The sequence below is a fragment of the Myiozetetes cayanensis genome, unplaced genomic scaffold, assembly GCF_022539395.1.
Source record: "Myiozetetes cayanensis isolate MyiCay16 unplaced genomic scaffold, myiCay2020 scf6-25, whole genome shotgun sequence".
Taxonomy (NCBI): Eukaryota; Metazoa; Chordata; class Aves; order Passeriformes; family Tyrannidae; genus Myiozetetes; species Myiozetetes cayanensis.
The window spans coordinates 53,977,110-53,995,964 of record NW_026087853.1 but is presented as its reverse complement, the minus strand read 5'-3'; the positions used below and the strand labels follow the sequence as shown (position 1 = coordinate 53,995,964).

General features: G+C 40.2%; 1 protein-coding gene across 4 annotated transcripts in view; it reads left to right on the top strand.

Annotated features, from left to right (window-relative positions):
* Positions 1–3,508: 3,508 nt before the first annotated feature.
* The window catches only part of SYT9 (synaptotagmin 9), a 70,941-nt gene continuing 55,594 nt past the window's right edge, over positions 3,509–18,855 (top strand). For 2 of the 4 annotated variants that reach the window (XR_007631631.1, XM_050337115.1), the window contains exon 1: positions 3,509–3,790. Coding sequence is in view for 3 of the 4 variants with exons in the window: in XM_050337115.1 (XP_050193072.1) it covers positions 3,643–3,790 (148 nt within the window). In the remaining variant the exon portion in view is untranslated. The remainder of the gene's footprint in view (positions 3,791–18,855) is intronic. The other 2 variants (XM_050337114.1, XM_050337113.1) reach the window with 1 other exon arrangement.

Here is an 18,855-nt window from a genome sequence, read left to right as displayed (position 1 = left end):
CAGCACAGGAAAGCCTATATTGCGAATCTATTGTTCCAGATTCTCCTTTACCGTGTAAAAAACCTCTTTCACTTTATGCACATGTGGCCGCTCTTGGCAGCGCCATGTTAGTCCTGCCCACAGAGCCAGACCACACCCCTATCCTAATCCCATTGGTTGTATCACCTGTCCCTCCCTGGTTCCTGGGTTCCTACTGGGTGTTAACATCTCTGCCCCTCTCATTGGCTACCCGAATAGCCGAGCCACTCCCTTCCTTCCAGCAGCCTTATAAGCTGTGGGAAATTTGAATAAAGTCTCTCTACCTCTGAACAGCCTGCGTGCTGTGTGTTGTCTCATCCAGCCAGCACTAAGGCTTGCATCACTGCAGCCCCGTCTTTACTAGACGGACCGCAGAGAGGGTTTTTTCCCTAAAAACCCTGTCACATTCACACACTTTGACTTTTGGGGGACAAAAATAATCTTGTTTGTCGTGTTTCACTAGTAACTTAGTAGTTCCATGTGTTTTCTTGATTTCCTGAAATACACATGGCCTCATCTCTCCCTTTTGTTAAAGAAAAAGTTCATGGTGAGCTTATACCCACCTCTTTGTGGGCAAATGTAATTCAAGCAATTATAAATACAAATACTTGATAAGTTCTAGTTGGAGCATAGCCATAATAAAAATTCTGATACAAGTTGCCTCACTTTCTTCTAGAAATGCATTTGTTTCATGAACACCTCAGCTTTGAAGATTACTTCATTGCCAGCAATCCTTGTGTTCTGCCAGAACACTGGGGAAAAGCTTTATTTCAAGCAAAGAAGAACATATCAATTGATGAAGACAGAGCTGTTGTAAGTCAAACAGTTAAACTTATTCTGACTTTGTGTGTAGCAGGCTTGGGGACTTGTTTTTCTGAGTACACTGTATTGTGTGAGGGCAGCTCTGAGCTAAACAGAAAAAAATGGAGTTTCAGTCAGTACAAGTTGTAACTCTCAAGATAAGGTTAATAAGAGCATCTCACTGCATAATGCAATGCCCTTCTAGGTGCACAGTTAATTAGTACAGCATTCACTAGGGATCCCAAATGTAACATAGTCCCCTGAATTAGGAAAATGTGCAGCTGACAAAAAGAGTAAACCCATCCCAACAAGGAGTGCCTGCAAGAAGAGAAACATGTAATCAATGATCACAAAATGGCAGATATAATCTGGTTTTCACAAACAAACTCAGGAAGGAAATGTTGCACTTGCTTTGAGACACAGCTGATTACATTTACTGCTGCCACCTCCAGAGACATGGGCATTTGCTCACACCATGCACTTAGAGCTCAGGGATTTTGAGAATAGATGCCTTTATTTATGAGCAGTGATGTCCAAATAGTTTTGTGGTTTCTCCTCCACCAGACTGAAAAATTTCTAACTCTAACCATCTGTATTACAAACGTCTCAGCACCTTCAAATTGCATGCTATTTAAAAAAATGAGCAAGATACTTTAGTTATAGGAGAAGGATAAAGAAATTAACACTTCATCACCTGGCTGTCCAGAGTTCACTCAGCATCAAGCCTGAATCCGAAGCTAGCAATGAGCTTGTGGTCCCACAGGATAAAAACCACACTCTGGTAACTGCATTAATATCGCTTTGCAGTTGTTGTATTTGTCTATCCTGGACAGAGTAAAAGCTATAGAACAGCACAGCCATCTTGGCCAGGGCCAAACTACCAAAACATAGGCAAATAATCTGCCTAAATGAGTCACAATTATATTGTACAGTAATTCAAAATCTGGTCACAGACGACCACTGGACTAACTCAACTGTACTTCACAGATATCTCTGTCAGTGGGTTTTGACAGCTCCTCTGTCTTTCCACCTCTTTATGACATACCCCCAGCATTGGCCAGGACTTGATTTTGTTTTACAGATTAAAAAGTTTCTGCCCCCAGACAGCTTACATATGTATGACTAATTCCCTACCCCTATTGAACTGTTTTTCCCTACAAGACATTCTGGTTTCTCTAGCTTTACCAAGTTCTTTAAATTTTACCCCTTCTTCGTTGAAGTAGGACTGCAACAGGACTGCTAAAGCCTAATCCTTAGTGTGACTGACAGTACCTCTCAAGAACTGTCTTTCTCCCTGCATGATTAGGGAAACAAGCCAATCCTCCTGTTTTTTCCAGCACCATGATATGTATTTGTGCAGCATTTATTGAGACCAGTAGGAATTTTCCTTATGTTTAGATTTGAAAACATATACTGATGTCATCAAAACCTCTGGCCTTCAAAAATACGTCAACAACTGTAATATCTACATACTATTTTATTATCTGTTGTTAATTCCTAATAACAACAAGCCAGCATGAATTAGTTGTTTGATTACTGATAAAATTATACCTGGCTTATGCAACCATATTTACAGATATTATTTTTCTATTAAAAATTAGGGGGGAAAACCCAATGCCTTTGAGACATAAGCAATGTTGCAAAAGCATTAGGAGATGAGTTACACTAGTAAACAACTTTTCTTATTAACATCCATTCCTTTCCCAGAATACATCTTATTTCAATGATATACATTTTTCTTTAAAATGAGAAAAACTTCTACGATAAAATTATGCTATTTCTAGAACTGTTATCAGCAATTTTTAAACAGTAGGCTGAACATGCACAATAGTCTGAACTTTCTGAGCTCATCACGGCCTCTGATACTTGCTTAAACTATTATAAAAGGGAGTGAGAGAAAAAAAAATGAAGTTAAATGGAGCAGCCAATTCTCAGCTTTTCCCCTTATGACACCCACCAGCCTCCCAGCCTACAAACTCAGAAAGCAAAGCAGCACCTTAAGAATCTCCTACTTGTCAGGATAAACATGCCTAATGGCAGACATTTCCTCAGCCCCCACCTCCTCCGGGAAAGGCTCTCCTGCCCTCCCCTCAAGCTATGGCTGGGTCTCAGGTGCCTGAGGTTTCTCAGCCGTCCTTTTAACCCTTTTTAACCCCTCAAGCAGCCAAGCCAAAATATGAATCTGCTGTATGAAGATCTCCGTTCTGTCCAGGATACATTTTTCACTTTCCGGGGATCCCTACTGCGAGGGGCGCGGGGATAGAGAGGCATTTCCAGGCGATAAGCTGAGCGAGAGGGATAATTCCTGGGCAGGAGCGGGCACTGAGACACAAGGGCACACGGCACGGGATAAGCTATCGGAGGAGGGCCGGGCCTGCTCAGCGATGGGGAGGGTGAGGACGGGGCGCTGTCCGTCAGAACCCGCGCCCAGCAGCGCCCCTTGACAGCCCCTGCGCCGCCTCTGAAGTTCCCAGACGATCGGACGAGCTCTGGGGGTGCCGGCCGCGGATCCCACGGGCCGGGGCTCAGGACAGACCTGCACCCGGGGCGGAGAGGGGCACGGAGGCCGCTCCCGCCGCCGGCAGAGCTGCGCAGCGCGGCCCCACCGGCCCTCCCGCCCCCGCGTTCAACAGGTGGGACCCCCCCAGTCCGGCCCCGGCAGCGGCGCAGGGGGAGCGGCGGGGCGGCCCGGCCTGGCCCGGCGGGGCGGGCGCCGCTGAGTGGAGATGAGGGCGGCGGCCCGGCAGCTGCAGGCAGGCGGCGGGCAGCGGCGTGGTGCCTGACCGCAGGGCTCCGCTCCGCTCCCGATGATGCTGCGGGGCGATGCCCGGCGACAGGGAGGACGAGATCTGCCAGAAAGCACTGCAGCTGCTGGCCGAGCTGTGCTCCGTCGGGGCGGTGGAGAACGAGAACTGCCGCGATTTCATCTACTACCTGCGGGACAGAGCCCGGCCCCGCCTCAGCGACTCAGGTACGGCCGCTGCCTTCGGGGGCGCGGGCACCGGCAGCTTCCCCCGGCCCCGGCTGTGGGAGGAGGGCGAATACCCCCGCCATCCTTCGGCGGGCGGGCGCCGCGGGGCGAGGCCTGCCGGCGCAGCGGGGGCTGCCCGGAGCGAGCGGCAACGGAGCGGTGAAAGTGGAGGGGGGGATGCTCCCGGGAACGCGGGGCTGGGGGGAAATTTGCCCGGCCTGGTCGGGGTAGGACGCTCCTCTGGGCTCGGCTGCGCCTGGCGCTGGGTTGCAGCGCCAGATGCCGGGGGAGATGCAGAGCCCGAGGCTGCAGCGCTGCCCGTGCGAGCAGCGGGTGCGGAAGCGCAGAGGGCGGGCGGGCAACTTTCGGCCGCCGCCGCTCACCCGGAGCGGGTCGGAGCCGCCCTGCCCGGCGCTGCCGCGGCTCTACTGCAGTGCTGGGAGCCCGGGGCTGCCCTGTCCCTCCCGGCTCTCCGGAGTTAAGCGCAGAGGAGAAAGCCCAATGTAACTGGAACGCGATTTAACCTAACTTCCCAGTTCTGTGTGTTACAAACTAAGAAGACTATTCCTCTTAATTCTGTAGGTACAAGTAGAGATTGTGGGGCTTGCAAGATGTTCACCGGCTGGTTTTGTGTTTGTATGTCAGAATTATGGTCATGTGTGTCAGGATTATGGTTGCCTTTTTGCATCTTGGCATAACACTCCTACTTAAAAAACTTCAAGGAAGCTTTCTCATAAGGAAGCTGAGCTCCAGCTGCACAAAAATGTGGAAAGACTGCGGATGTGCCTTATGTCTGTGGCCATAAGGGAAAGGCAAATTGCAATTTAAAGTAGGAGCTTGTTATATTTATTTTTGCATCAAGATGGGTTTGCTCATTGTGAGGAGAAATTTAGAGAGTTAAAAGAGAAGTTGAGAAACATTTGCAGTAGTGGGAAGCCTTGCTGTTAGATCAGCTAGTCATCAGAGCACAGTATTAGTTTATTATTCTCTGAAATAAATCAGTGTACTTAGCGTAGGGCAGTCTAGTGACACTATTCTTACGTATTTTTTTTTGATTTGGTGAGCCTGAAGTAACACTCAGAGTGCAACTTACTGACAAATCCTTGCATATGCTAAAAGGCCTGGATGAAATAAGTAAAACTAAGAAAAAAAATGGAGAGGGAAAAAAGGTCTGCTACCACAACAAATGAATAAGGAATTTTCCATCATTCAGTTCACTTGTATCCAAAGCTATTTGCTACCATTCTAGCTTTTCACTACTTGAAATATTCAAATTGAAGTGATTCATGCAATGCTTGATAAGGATTCTTTAAAAATAGGCAGACTTAGTTATTGGTTCATATTTAATTACTTTGTTCATATAAGCAGTAGTTTTTGTGGCAGACGCCTGTGATTTTCAGTAATTTTCATTTACTAAAGGATCAATCACATATTTGTATATCAGGTCATGATTCCAAAAATGTCTGCCTAAATCAGTGCTCGCTTTGGATACAAAACTACTTGAAATGCATATGGAGACTTTAACCTCAGCTACTTGGATACAGTTTTTCAGATTTCTTTCGGAAGCTACCTGCTTTTTCTCCATCAGCCTCGGGCAAAAAGAGTACCTGGCATCTGTTTGGGAGCATTTTTAAAGCATAGTGTGCTCAGTAAAAATTTATCACCTCTACCTAAAAAATGTGTATTTATTTCTACCTGTTTTGCTTCAACTGTTATTATACAACAGCCTTCCAGTATTGTGCAAACCTGCTCAATTACACAAAGCAGCAGATCCTAACCTTTGCCAGCCAATTGCAACAACAGTGAGCAATTATGCTGCAGGCAGCATCTTCCTATTGGCCTCAATTGTAACATTTTTATTTTTTGCAGCTGCAGCCAGTCTCAGAGGGTCTAGCAGGCAACATGTTATCCATAAGCCCTGACTTGGAAAGCACTTCTGTAAGGTAGCAATGTCAGGAATTTATTAATTTACCTAGTCTTATATTTCTTTGATTAAAATACATATATTGTCCCAGTAAAATGTCTGCTCATGTGGTTTGTTTAGCGAGTCCTTAGATATGAGGGTGTGACCTCTAAGAATGCAGTGTACGTGACTTCCAAAATGAAGCAATAGGATTCACAATCAAAGGGCAGTACACTAACCAAATCCAGTCTGCTTTATGTAGTGAGTTTCATTGACTCAGCAAGGGCAAAATGGGCTTAAAAAGCCCTGACAGCTAAACCATTCCCTTTCCAGCCACTAGTGGTCTAAGTATACAGATGTCAAGAAAACCCATGCTGAAATACAGCATCTCCTTGTCAGAACTGGGCAGAAGATGATGCTATCCTTGTTCCAACTTACTGCCCCCCAAGGTGTGAAGGTGATGTGAATTAGCCAAACTGAGTAATTTGCTTTTAGGCCACCTGAAAAAGCAACGTGTACAACTGAGTTGAGAAAAGTGCAACTAGAAAACATACACCTGATTAGGTTTTGCAAAGGAATCAAAGCGTGGGGAAATGCTTACAAGTTTTTCAGAAATAAAATGGCTACTTGCCTAAACCCATGGTGGATATAGACAATTTTACAACACTTTGGTTGGAGCCATTTATGCATGTTGGCTCTGTCCCCTGTCAATATTTAGAAAAATCAAACCCTAACTGAGGGAGATAGTGAGCTGAGGGGTTACTGAGCATGACAGAAGTATTTGTGTACAAGCTCAGCCTCCTGGCACCCCTCAATCCCAGCATGGAGCAGCCAGATCCCTGGAGATCCACGTGTTTCTTGTCTGACATCTGATGCAGTTGGCTTTGTGGCTCCCTGCTGTCTGAGGCTTTGGTATGTGACTTAGACCAGAAGGGAGAAGGACAGGGACAGGAGGGGACTAGATGCCTGTGGTATGTGCCACATCTTTATTTTTCATGTAATTTGCCCTGTTGTGGGAAGCCCTGCATGTGCAGTATAAGCTTAAGGGCTGATGAAATCTGGGTTTAATGCACTGGTCCACTGGATATAAAGGGTGACATGGGTGAGTCAGATTTTAAAGCTTTTCAGAAAACTAAAAATGCAAATTAGCCATTTAGTAAAAAATCTTCAATTAGTTCAATAAGGGTTATAAGTCAGAGAAACCTTGAAAATCCCAATAGGCATTCTTAAGTGTTTCAGTACTTTAATAAGCTGACTCGTTTTCTGTTCCACTGTAAAACATCGATAATATTTCTGTATCACAAAAGGGTTTTATGAGGGTAAATTGCAAAGTCTGAACACATCAAGTATGTAATACATTCATAAAGGAGAGTTGTGTGAATCTTTTGGAGATATTCAAGTGAAAATCACATTTGTCATATGGACGTTTGAAAACAATCACTCAAGATCATGTAATATCACCGCATACACCAAATAAAGCAAATATTGTAGATGAGGAATTGAAGTTCCTTGAGCAGAAGAATTACATTAATATGTAAAAACAAAAATCAAAAATTAAAACAACAAAAAAAACCATGAAGGCAGAAAATCTTAATGGAGAGACTAACCACTAAAAGAGGAATTAAGACAAAGAAGCTACTTATGAAGAAAAAAGTCCAGACCATTAATCATAATTAATTCTAATTAATTTTGTAGCAGAAAAAATGAATAGAAATAAAAAGTGAAGTTTGCTCTCCTTTTCTGTTGTGTTTAATTAAACACCTTGAGGATGAACCAGTAACGTCCTAAAATATTCTTAATTTTGTTCTTTAAAATTGACTAATAGATGCTAAAACAGAATACATGATGAATGTTGTGGGTATGGTGATGGCCATTAAGCATAAAGTATGCTGCAGGTCATAAGTTTGTACAGTATTGTACAGTAACAGAAAGTCAGATTTTAGTACTTGATGGAGGTAAAGATAGTTGACAATCAAGAAATTAAAAAATGTGGTCATGAAAATGGGGTGGATATTGAAGACAAAATGTACAAGAAAGTGCAGTTATGGTCTTGCAGTGGAATTTGAGAATCTTATGAATCGGTACTTTTTTTTTTTTTTTTAGTGTATACTTTCAACTTCAGGAAACAGAAAAGCACAGAGAAACAAAAAAGCCTAACAGGCCTCCAAAGCCACTGATGGAATGTGAGAGCCATAGTTTTCTGTGGAGAGGATCATTCCAATAGACTGGTCATTCCTTACGAAGCTAATACTTGCAATTAAATATTATTCCAGCAAGTTTCCTTTAATTCAGATCTGAGTTTAAAAACAAAACCTGTCTTCAGAAAGAATTTTAAGTTCTTAGAAGGGTATTTATAAATTTTTGTAACTCAAATTACACACTGATTTATTCTCTGCCTCCCCTCCCCAAGTATTCCAGGGACACATCAAGTTGCAGAGTTTCATCAAGATGCTAAGTACATCTAGATTTATCTAGATAAATCCAAAAAGCATTTACAAGTTGCAAAGACATGAAGAAGATCTGAATGGGTGAAATAACTTTCAGTATGTTTGTTATTTTTATTTTACTTACAATGAGCCATTGCTTTCCGTATTTTTAATTTTCTTTTTCTCCTGCAAAAGGAATGTAAAGTGCTGCTGGTCCAAATTGATAGTATTCTGTATGTCATGCCAGTGCAAGAGTCTTTGCAGGACAGAGGACAAGTATGAATCATATTCACTGACATGAGATCGAATAAGTTAACATGTGTGAGGCTCAAGTTCTTTTGGGTTTCAAGAACCAAATGCTGTTTCAAGAGTTTAAAAAAACCACCCTGGTGTTATGTGTTTTAGACTGAAAATATGTATTCTTTTTCTCTTTTGAACAGTCAGGAACAAGTTTGAAGAAGGTAAAAATAATTACTTCCTGTTGCTTGTATTCTAAGATGCTCTGCTAGTTTAATTCCCTTTGAACAAAGGCTCTCAGAGATTTTCCTGTCATACTGGAAGAGTTTAGTATCGGTTTTCTCTGAGAAATTGGTCTAAAACAGATAATTAAACTTTGAAACAAATTGTAGAAAAGAGCAAATTATGTTCAAAGTAAAGGAACTACCTATATGCTTAATAATGATTTAAAGGTAAATTAATTTTAATAAAAGTAAAGACTTTACTATAACTGCACATAACTTTTGCCTAGAATATCTTTTTGTTCTTTTTATAGGTAACCTAAAGTTGTATAGATGTCTAAGTTATGATTTACACTTCAAAATGAGAGAAAAGGAAGGCTACAAACATAACTCTTATGATAAAACTGAGCTTTTGTGAGGCTGCAGCATAGTCATGTTAAATACTCTTCAGACACGAAAGGACAGATCCTTGCAGTACTGCAGTGCTGAAATCACTTTATATATTTTCAATAGTGCAAAGCAACTTCAGTATTCTTTAGTAGTACTTTACCTTGGGAAGACAAACATGAGTAGGTTTTCTGCAGTCCCTCTGACCAAGACTCAATGCCAGTGCTGTCCTGTGGCTGCTCTTGGTTGCTGTAGGGAGGAGGACAAGTTTCAGTCTATGGGGAAAAGACAACAGAAAGGTGGCTTCTAGCCCTTCTTGATCTCTGCATCCATATTTTCTGTGGAGGTGTGGAACGTAAGAAGTTTCTGGGGCTTCCATTTCCATTTTGGTTTTACTTCTCACTTTTATGGGAATTATACCAAATGTCTGTTGTTTACAGTCTGCCCTTATGCACTGAATCTATAATATAACAATGTTTTATGCTGTGTTAAATAGCCTGATGCCAACTACGCCCCTTTGTATTTAACAGAAAAAAGTATACTCATAATATTTACTGAAGTCATTGCAAGCCTGTTTGTGAAGTAATACTAAAAGTTAAAATAGCATACTAATTGAATCAGAAATCAGTCATCACTACAGTCATCATGCAACTTAAGCATTTCTCTTCCAAATGTGCAGTGAACGTTAAAGAAAATGGTTATTTTGAACTGTGGGTAACAAAAATATATGTAACTGAAAATCATCGTCATGGCTAGGCTTCGCGAATGAAGATCTGAGAAGGGCTCTACCCACGCTTGCTACAAGCGCGCGGATGGCTAAAAAGGCCAATGTGAGATAGACAAGTCCGGTTGCAGAAGGCACAGCAGAAAGACTCCCTAGATGGTATCGACAAGACGCTATTCTTTCTGCATTGTCTTTTCTCCTTGAGAGTGATCCTGCGTGTGTTCCTAAAAGAAGCAGTAGCGTAACTGAAAATAACCTGAAGAGTAAGGACAAGAACATCAGCTTTTGAAAATTAAGATGGCTAAATAGCATACAGTCTGTCTTACATCTGAATTCCCATCTTAAATGCCAGTTTTGCTTGTGAGGAGCAGTAGGCTAAATTTAGTCCTTGTACATACAAACTTTTTGCCACTAAAACTTGATCACTGCATTTGTCATAGCTCTTATTTCACTAGGATTTGCACATTCCTCCTTGATAGAAGGAGAGAGGGGAAAGAACTTTGCTAATTATGCTTTCTTAAGGATTATCCATAAACTTACTGCAGGCAACAGTTTAACTTTGACACACAAAGCTCTGATGACTTAGTAGAGGTATTACTGCAATGGATTTACGGGTCATTAATTCCTCAAAAAACATGAACCTCTGTTACAGTAATTCTGTTTTTCAGTACTGGTAGAATTCTGAATTGTTACATATTTTTGTGATCCATATATTTAGTGATCCAAGTACAAATGATCAGCCACGTGTTCCCCCAGATAGCTTTCTGGAAAATTCCTTTCCAAACTAATTTGTGTGAGTTTAATTACACAGACAATTCAGAGACCTAGAAATGTAAATCCAAAATTATTACCGTCATAACAGCAGATCCAGTTAAACTCAGTCTTGAGGCTGTGCAGTGCTCTACCAGCTTTGGTGTGTAATATGTAGAGCTTGAACATAAAATGCAATTTATGTATTTATGTTTTAAACCACATTTCTATGTTTTAGTTCTTTCTGCACTGAAAATAATGATCACTGTTGATTTAGTGCAAAGCTGTACTTAAGAATGTTGGACTGTGCATATTTTGCTGTATTTTGTCATTATTTTAAGCTCTTCTGTGGCTTTATTTAGCCCAAAGAGATAAAGAGAGATTATTTTGATGTAAAGCTTTCATATTGCTAACAGATCCCTTTCATATTGCTAACAAAATTTTAGTTCAAGGGATAAGAATTTAGAATAATTAATTACAGATGGAAGGAATTTCCATAAAAATGCTGTCAGTTGCAACTTACAAAACCTGCAATTCCTAAAGTTCATCATCTGACAAGATAAATCGTTTTTTACATGTTTTGTAGTACTGTTAAGTAGTGAGTACTTAATCAGTTTTTTGGAGAGAAAGAAGTGCTATGTACAACAGGTGATGGTTTGCACATTTGTTACATTAGCTGTTGTAATCACACTGAATTTTGTGTTTTAAGCTGCTCAGTAGGTTCAACTTCCTTTTTAAAACTATTTTAGACATTCATTAGCCAAGTTTGGCTTCCTTTGGCAGATGTACACTACAGGACTTGATATTGTATACCTCCCATGGTTAGCTGGAATTTAGCAATACAGTGAATACAGTTGAAACTGGTATACGTGTATGTACATTTTAAGCCAATTTACAGTTGTTGTGTGTACCAAAGATAAATGTTGGAATAGTCCATAATCTGTCAGAAAAAACTTTCAGATTATTTTTGTAAAACCACCATACTAACAAAAAGATCAGGCACTAATGGTTTGGAGTTGAAACTTTCAAAGGGTGTTTAAAATAATAAGAATGAGGGTTTAAAATAGGATCACCCCTTCCAGTATACTTTCTCACTTTCTTTTTTCCCAGTTTAGTTTTACACATAAAAGAAAACCTTGCTGACTTCCCTTTGAAATATGTTTCTTGAGTTTGTTTAATTTCCATCAGGAAGTTTGTTTAAAATATCTTAATTCTATCTCACTGTCTATGAAACTCCCCAAATACTTCCTTTCCCCCTGTGAGGGATGTATTTTTTTGTGTATACAGACCACTAAATATTTATCTTTTAAAATTTCCTCTTGTAAACCAGTCTTGATCAGTCCCACCCAGGTTACTTAGTGTCTGGTTGCTGCATTCCTTTTCTAGATTATATGTGCATATACCAGTGTTTCAGATGATTTTCCATCTGGGTGTTCCCACTCCATTTCTCAAGCAGCAGCTCATTTTATTTATTGCCCCATTTATAATATTTTTAATTCAACCGTGTTTTAGTTCTCTGACTTCAATAGTATGGCTTGCTTTCTTCTCCCATTTAGTGTAATGTAATTGTATTGCTGCGTAATTAACCAGTACACAAAGTCTGACCCATCTTATGGACAGGTTATCTCATGGGGCATCTGGCTACAGGTATATAAAGTTCCCTTTAGAGTCCCCTTTTAAGACTTTCTACCTCTTTTCTAATTTGCAAGAGGTTTATGGCTATGGAGTTGATTGTTTCACCAATAAATATTAAGATAGTACAAAAGGTGTTTCTAACAACTAACAAGTTTTATAAATAATTAAACCTTGTAGTTCAGTATGAATAATCCTACTATTATAGAAAGGAATGTACAATACTAATTGGAAAATGATCAGTGAGACCAACAGTCTTATGATCTTCTGTTTCCATTTATGGCAGATGTTTAACCCAGTTAAAAGAGAAGTTGTGGGTTTTTTTGCTCCTAGAGAAGTTAAATGGATAAAACTAATGCCTAGTTATTCTGTCTCTTTTTGGGAAGGCAACCAAAAGTAGCTGCTCTCTAGTGTTCATTATGCCAAGGTCTCTCTGCACATCATAAAGGAAGAAAGTGTTTCCCCAGTGTGGCTACAGGGACATGCAACAGGTATTGAGTTGGCTCTTGCTTAGTGCTCTTCTTTTTTGTGCAGTAGGGCTGATGTAGGATGTGTGTAGCAGTGGCATTATGGCAGTTCTTACCTGCTGAAAAGAGCTTTAAGGTCCATTAGCAAACAAAAACAAGAGGAAAGAGGTCTGGCATTGCTGTAAAAATATGTAAAGCTCTGAACAGAAAATGCTTTTATCAGTGCTCGTTTATATTTTTAAGCTTTATCAATTTGCTTGAACACAAATCTAAACCAATAGCTCCAATTTTGTTTAATTCTATGATTGTGCTCTCTTCTACAGTAGATTTTGTCATTAAGAAAGGCTCCTATTTCTGCAGATGCTACTAAGGCATCCATGGAAACAAAAGTCTAATGTAAACTTTTCCTCCTTTTTTTTTTTTTTAATTGACAAATATTAAAGATGATTAATGAGTTAAAAAAAAAACAAACAGGAGACCAGAAGTTAGGCTTAGCTGATAAACAGAAAGGTGAGGTGAGGGGTTGACCTATTTTTGTTTGTTTGTTTGTTTAATTTTATTTGGTTTCATAGCTGTTTCACAAATAAAGAGGGATGAAACCTGATGGTACAGCAGGCACAGGCATGACGCCTGTTGCTTGTGCTACTCAGGAGGTGAACATGAGGCAGCCAAGCCTCTAAAGTGAGACCTATCACTCATATTCCCAAGGGACCAAAACGATCACCAAGCAGGTTTGCTGTTACTTAGAAATTAGTTAGCTAAGCTGAAGCCTGGGATTTCAATGACCTGCCTACAGGGACATAATGAACAGGAAAGGTTGTAGATATACTGTGTTGCATCTTTGTTGTAAGAATTTATATTTCTGTGTTATATTACACTAAAATCTGCCATTTTTCTCCAAATTTAAAAGCCTTTTGAGCTTCTTTGTGGAGTTCACTGTAGAAAAAAAAGCAGATTTGTCCAAATGCTTTGACTGTCTTGTGGTCCTATCACATGCTTGTTGGTTTGTTTGTTGATTGGGGGTTTTTTTTGAGGGCTCAGTAGCTTGCTAAGTCATTCTGAGAAGGCATGATTTGACACTGACAGTAGGGCTGTGGCTAATCAGGAAAGAGAAAGCCTGGCCATCGTGGCTTCACCTAATAAGAAAACCTGTCACCTTGACTCTTTCCTGCATAGCAGCATCACTGTTCCTGCCAGCTTCTCTTAGCTGAAGAAGGTGTAACATTTTTACATCTACTCTCGTTCTCAAGTTAATGTCTTGTTCCTGCCTACCTTATTCGTTCTGTACCTGTCTCTTTTTCTGTTGTCATTGTGTTATAAAGAGAGAATTGATTAGTCAAGATGATTTCTTTCCTACTGCTGCTAGGAGCCAGTCATGATAAAATAGCTAAAAACAGTTCCCAAAATAGCAGTGCACAGGTATGGGTTTGCCAGAGCGATTTGATAATGATTACTCTATTCGTCCTTCTGTAATGTAGTGTTATAAGTCAGACCCAGCACTGTGAACAAAAACTGCTCTTTCTTCTTTTGATGTATTTTTCTTCTCTCTTTTCTTCTTTTCTTGGGAACTGGAAACCAGAACAGACCTTAATAGCAACAAAACCAGCAACATCTTCAGCCACCTCAGCTTCTTTTCATTCCCAGATTAGGGGGAAGTAGTTTTTCACCTTTAGGAACATGTAAAATTCAGTCTTGAGATTCACTCTTTATCCTAAAGGCTCTGTGCACTGAGAGAAGGAACAGTAATTTTGTTAAAATGGAAGTCTTATGATTTGACATTTTTGGTCGTTTGGCAGTTTTACCTCCTTTTTTCTGTACCCCTCTGTATGAGGAAGATTTCCAGTGGTAGGTTGTTGCCATGGCACTAAGCAGGATGAGGTGTCTACTCCAGTCTTAAAACTATGTTTAGGGTCGTATTGTGAAAAATTATCTCTTCTGACAAGTTGGGCTTGTTTATGCAGAATTAATATAGCACCACTTTTCTTCCAAAGTGAAGAGAAGCTCTTCAGGTCATTCCCTGTGTGTCAAGGCAAATGTGAGCTGGGAAAGCCTTAGAATTAGCTCTGTCCTTCCATTCCCTCCTTAGCCGTTCAAATGAACAACCGCTTCACGCCCTGTCGAGCAGCTGATTGGCCTTGGAGGGAAGAAGCATCTGAAGCAGTATTAATGTTTCATTCAAAATCATGAGAGCCAGGGAGGAGGGGAATTAGGGAATTCAAAACCCCAAATCAGTCCTGCCTTTTATTTCTCCAGGCCCTTTTCTCTTGAGCAGCATCCCTAATTGTCTCCCACACTGGATTTCCTCTCAGGACGGTCTTCTTGCTGACTTTGTGAGATGTTTTGGCCAAGGGTAAATTTAACAGCTTTCTTCCCTTTGCTTTTCTTTCTCCATTGTCTGCTTCTTCTCCCCAACCGTGTTAACAGTAGCTGCTATGACATATGCTGGACAGGAAATGGAGGAGCAAAGAAGCTGTGCAGTCCCTCTGTCCTCTGTTGTTTTCTTTTCTCAAGTCATCAGTGCTGCATCAAGGCCTATGAAAATCCCTTTTTATTTTCTCAGTAAGCAAAGCAGATCGGAAGGCTGAAAAAAATAGTGCCTTAAAATGCTATCTCAAAGATATATGAGCAAACTAGATGTAATAAAGCAATCAGTAAAGGAGTGTAGTAGAATGCCTGACAGCAAGAACAGCCAGCTCCATCTGGGAAATACACAAGTCTTTGGATTACAGCAGTATAAAACATCCCAAGCTTTAAAAGATGAACAATTCTTACTTTTCTGTAGCAGTCCCAGCGGTTTGAAACACAGTTGGCAACAATTTATTGCAATCATAGAATCATTGATGTTGAAAGAAACATCACCTCAATGTGGGTATTCACATGAGATCTTGGATTCATTGTGCATAGAATAGCACATGCCAGGGTTGTTAAATCTGGAAATGTTGCTAATAAATAAAAATAGTTTTCTTAGGACAGGAGTAGGAAAAATGTTAGATATAGAAGTGTTGCATAATTAACCTTGATGAACGGGGAAGGACCCTTTTACAACGTTTCAAGAAGTACTCTTCCCAGTAAATGACAGCAAATAGATGCCAAATCCCTGAGTACTCCTGAGGTAAATGTATATCGTTGTTTTTAAAAACACAAACGTTGCTTAGTTTTTGGGAAAAAAATAGAGGAAAAAGCAAGCTTTGACAGAGTATTTCCTGCATCAGCAGTTGAATGAAAGGAGTGATGCTGACGCACTTGGTTCAAGGTAATGGAAGGATTTAACCCCAGCTAAGGAGGACTGTGAACATACATAACAGCATAGGAGATGTCTGGCTGTAAATCCTGCAAATCAGATATTAGCTGGCAATATATTAATTCAAATGTGTTGGGTTCAGGGGTATTGTTTAGAGACATGAATAGGGCTTCGTTGACTGGAATAGATTACTACTTGGGGACTGGGAAAATAAGACTCTTTTTTCAACTTTGCCAGGCACTTGGGATGTGATCTTGTAGAAATCTGTCAGTGTTGTTTTTCCCCGCCCTTTCAACTGCTTTTCCAGTACTGATATGCAGTTAAAATTCCATCTAATGTTGTGTCTGTAATCCACAGAGAAAGCAGAGCATGTCTCAAGTGTGATGTCAGTGAAGCACGGAGCAGAAACCTGCCTAAAAAGCAATGAAGAGAAAAGAGTGGGTCCAAGGACTTAGGTGGAAAGTAGTTTGCCTGAATATGGCTCGTGCTATTTTCATAGCAAACAGAAAATGAGAACCTGGGCTTTACTAGGGCCTCTCAGCACTTTACTCTTATAAATAATAAACAGAATATATTTTCCTCCTGTGTAGGTTAGCCAATAGAAATGTGCCTCTGCTATCAGCAAGGAAGCCATAATTGAGAGGCAGTGATTTGATAGAATTCACATTCAAATGGGAATAAATAAAAGCATAAGGAGGATTTCAAAACTTCTATTTCTCTGCTGGGCTTGATATGTTTATCTATGTAATTTATTCATGATACCTCATTGCAAGCTTAGATTTATGTTTTCAGAATTAAATCATAGCACATACCATAGCCTGCACCTGACAAAACAACAATACTAACAGGTAAACTGCACAGGACAGGGTTAGGTGGGATATTGGGAAGGCATTCTTAGCTGTGAAGGTGGTGAGGCACTGGAACAGGTTGCCCAGAGAAGCTGTGGATGCCCCATCCCTGAAGTGTTGAAGACCAGGTTGAATGTGGCTTTGATCTAGTGGAAGGTGTCCCTTCTCAGGGCAGGGAGATTGGAACTGGATGATCTTTAGGATCACTTCCAACCCAAATCATTCTGTGATTCTATGATTCTATAAACCACAATCACTAAATCTGATCTCATGGCTTCTGTAGCACTACTTTCACTCAAAATAATCTCTGAGTAAAATTTTCCAAGAAACGTGCATGAGTGAAACTACCTGTACCCCCGTGAAACTGAGTGGGAATTTGAAATGTAAACCCTGCATGTATATTTTTAAAACCTAAACATAATCGTTTGTGCTGATAAAATAAGAAATAACTGCTTCTGTTCAAAACACTCCTCCAGTTTTATAGTCATCAGTTTTGAATGATCTCACCTCATTTATTCCAATTTGCCTTATTTGAATAATAAATGCATGCTGTAACAAACACAATTACAACAACAAATTTATTCTTAAAAATATAACAGTGTGGTCAGTTTTCCCCTCAATGCTATGGACTGTCTCCAAAAGTTAGAAATTTGCAGTGTGAAAGGTAATCTTTGCTAATTTAGTGAGGCAAATACAAGTTGTTAAATGACAACCTGATGATGGGAATCGAGTTAATTTAAAGGAAATAGGATCACAGACACCTCCTGAGAAAAGGATGTGTACAAGCTCCTGACTCTAAAGAGAAGATTTCAAATAATACTCATGTAATTCAGTTTTAGGTATATTTTTTCATAGTGTAATCAAGCTATCAGAAGTGTGATTTTATTTTACTTATTTATTTTTAACTCCATTTTTAAAATTTATTTTAAAGGGGTCATGTGGGACCAGGATAAGCAGTAGATATTGGTGGGTGCCTTATCTACCTATGTTGGACGACAAATAAAAATGCACCAAACATTCAAAAAAATTATCCTAAAATCGTTCTACTGAAGTAGCTGAAAAAATCAGCAAATCCCATCCAGTTAGCAAGAAAAGAGTGGGTATTGTAGCTGTGTCTGGTGAAATGGGAAGAAACCCTCATTACTACTTTTAGTTGCTTTTTGGTTTTTTTTCTTTTCAAGAATAAAAAATTTAGAGACCAGAAGATGAAAAAGCAGCGGCTAGAAATTTACAGTCAGTTTGGTTTTCCCTTAGAAGTAGCAGAATTTTTGGAATTACCCAGATTTGAGAGCAATCCAACTGAGCAAGTCTTGGGGGAGGAGAAGAGATGTGAAAACTCAGTGTTTCCATGCTGTACTTCTGAGAGGGAGGTAGGGAGAGCAGTTGTTCTCCCCTTGGTATAGACCAGGGGAAGAGCAGTCAGGACTCTGCAAGAAGGTTACAAAGCTCATAGTCCCTTCCTTACATCCCATTTTTTTGTGTGCACCCACCTGGATAGAGTAGTGTGTGTATCATATGAAAAGTATATCACTGATTATAATTGAACTTGTCTTAAAAAAACTATGCCATATACTGTGATTGTAATTTCTCTCTCTGGTAAGGGTGTTTATCTTCTTTTTCTTTTTTATTGCTTGAGTGAACCTAGTATATCTGACATTCCGTTTTAGAAGAAATAAGATACTGTGCAACTGGTGGTATTTCACTGCAGAATAATCACCAGAGGGATTTGTAATCCCCTGGTACTAACATCATCTAATAGTGAGCCAAACTGAATAATAAGCTCAGTGCTAGGAATATAGCCTCATACTCAGCCTCATTCTGCTTTAGTTAGCATTGCCTAGTAATTAATTATTATTCTGTATTTATGCTATCAATGCCATCCAGAGGCTGGCCTAAACACACTTGAGCCGCTGGCAGCTGCAGCAGCAGTATCTATACCCGCAGATACTTTGTTCTCTCTCTGTAAATGTGTGCTGTTCACTGCCTCTTAAAAGAGTTGTTACTAAGTCTTCCCTGTAGCTAAGCACAATAAGACAGTACATGCTAGATATCAGTCAAAGATGCACAATGACACATAGCTTACTAATTACTATTGATGTTTACAGGATTTGGAATGTCGTAATTGATTTTGGCACTGGAAGTGCAGTCTGGTAAATTGCTTGTCACCTTGTTTCATCTTCAATTTCATTGAGAATCTCATATGCAATTAACTGTAATTGCTATATGCTA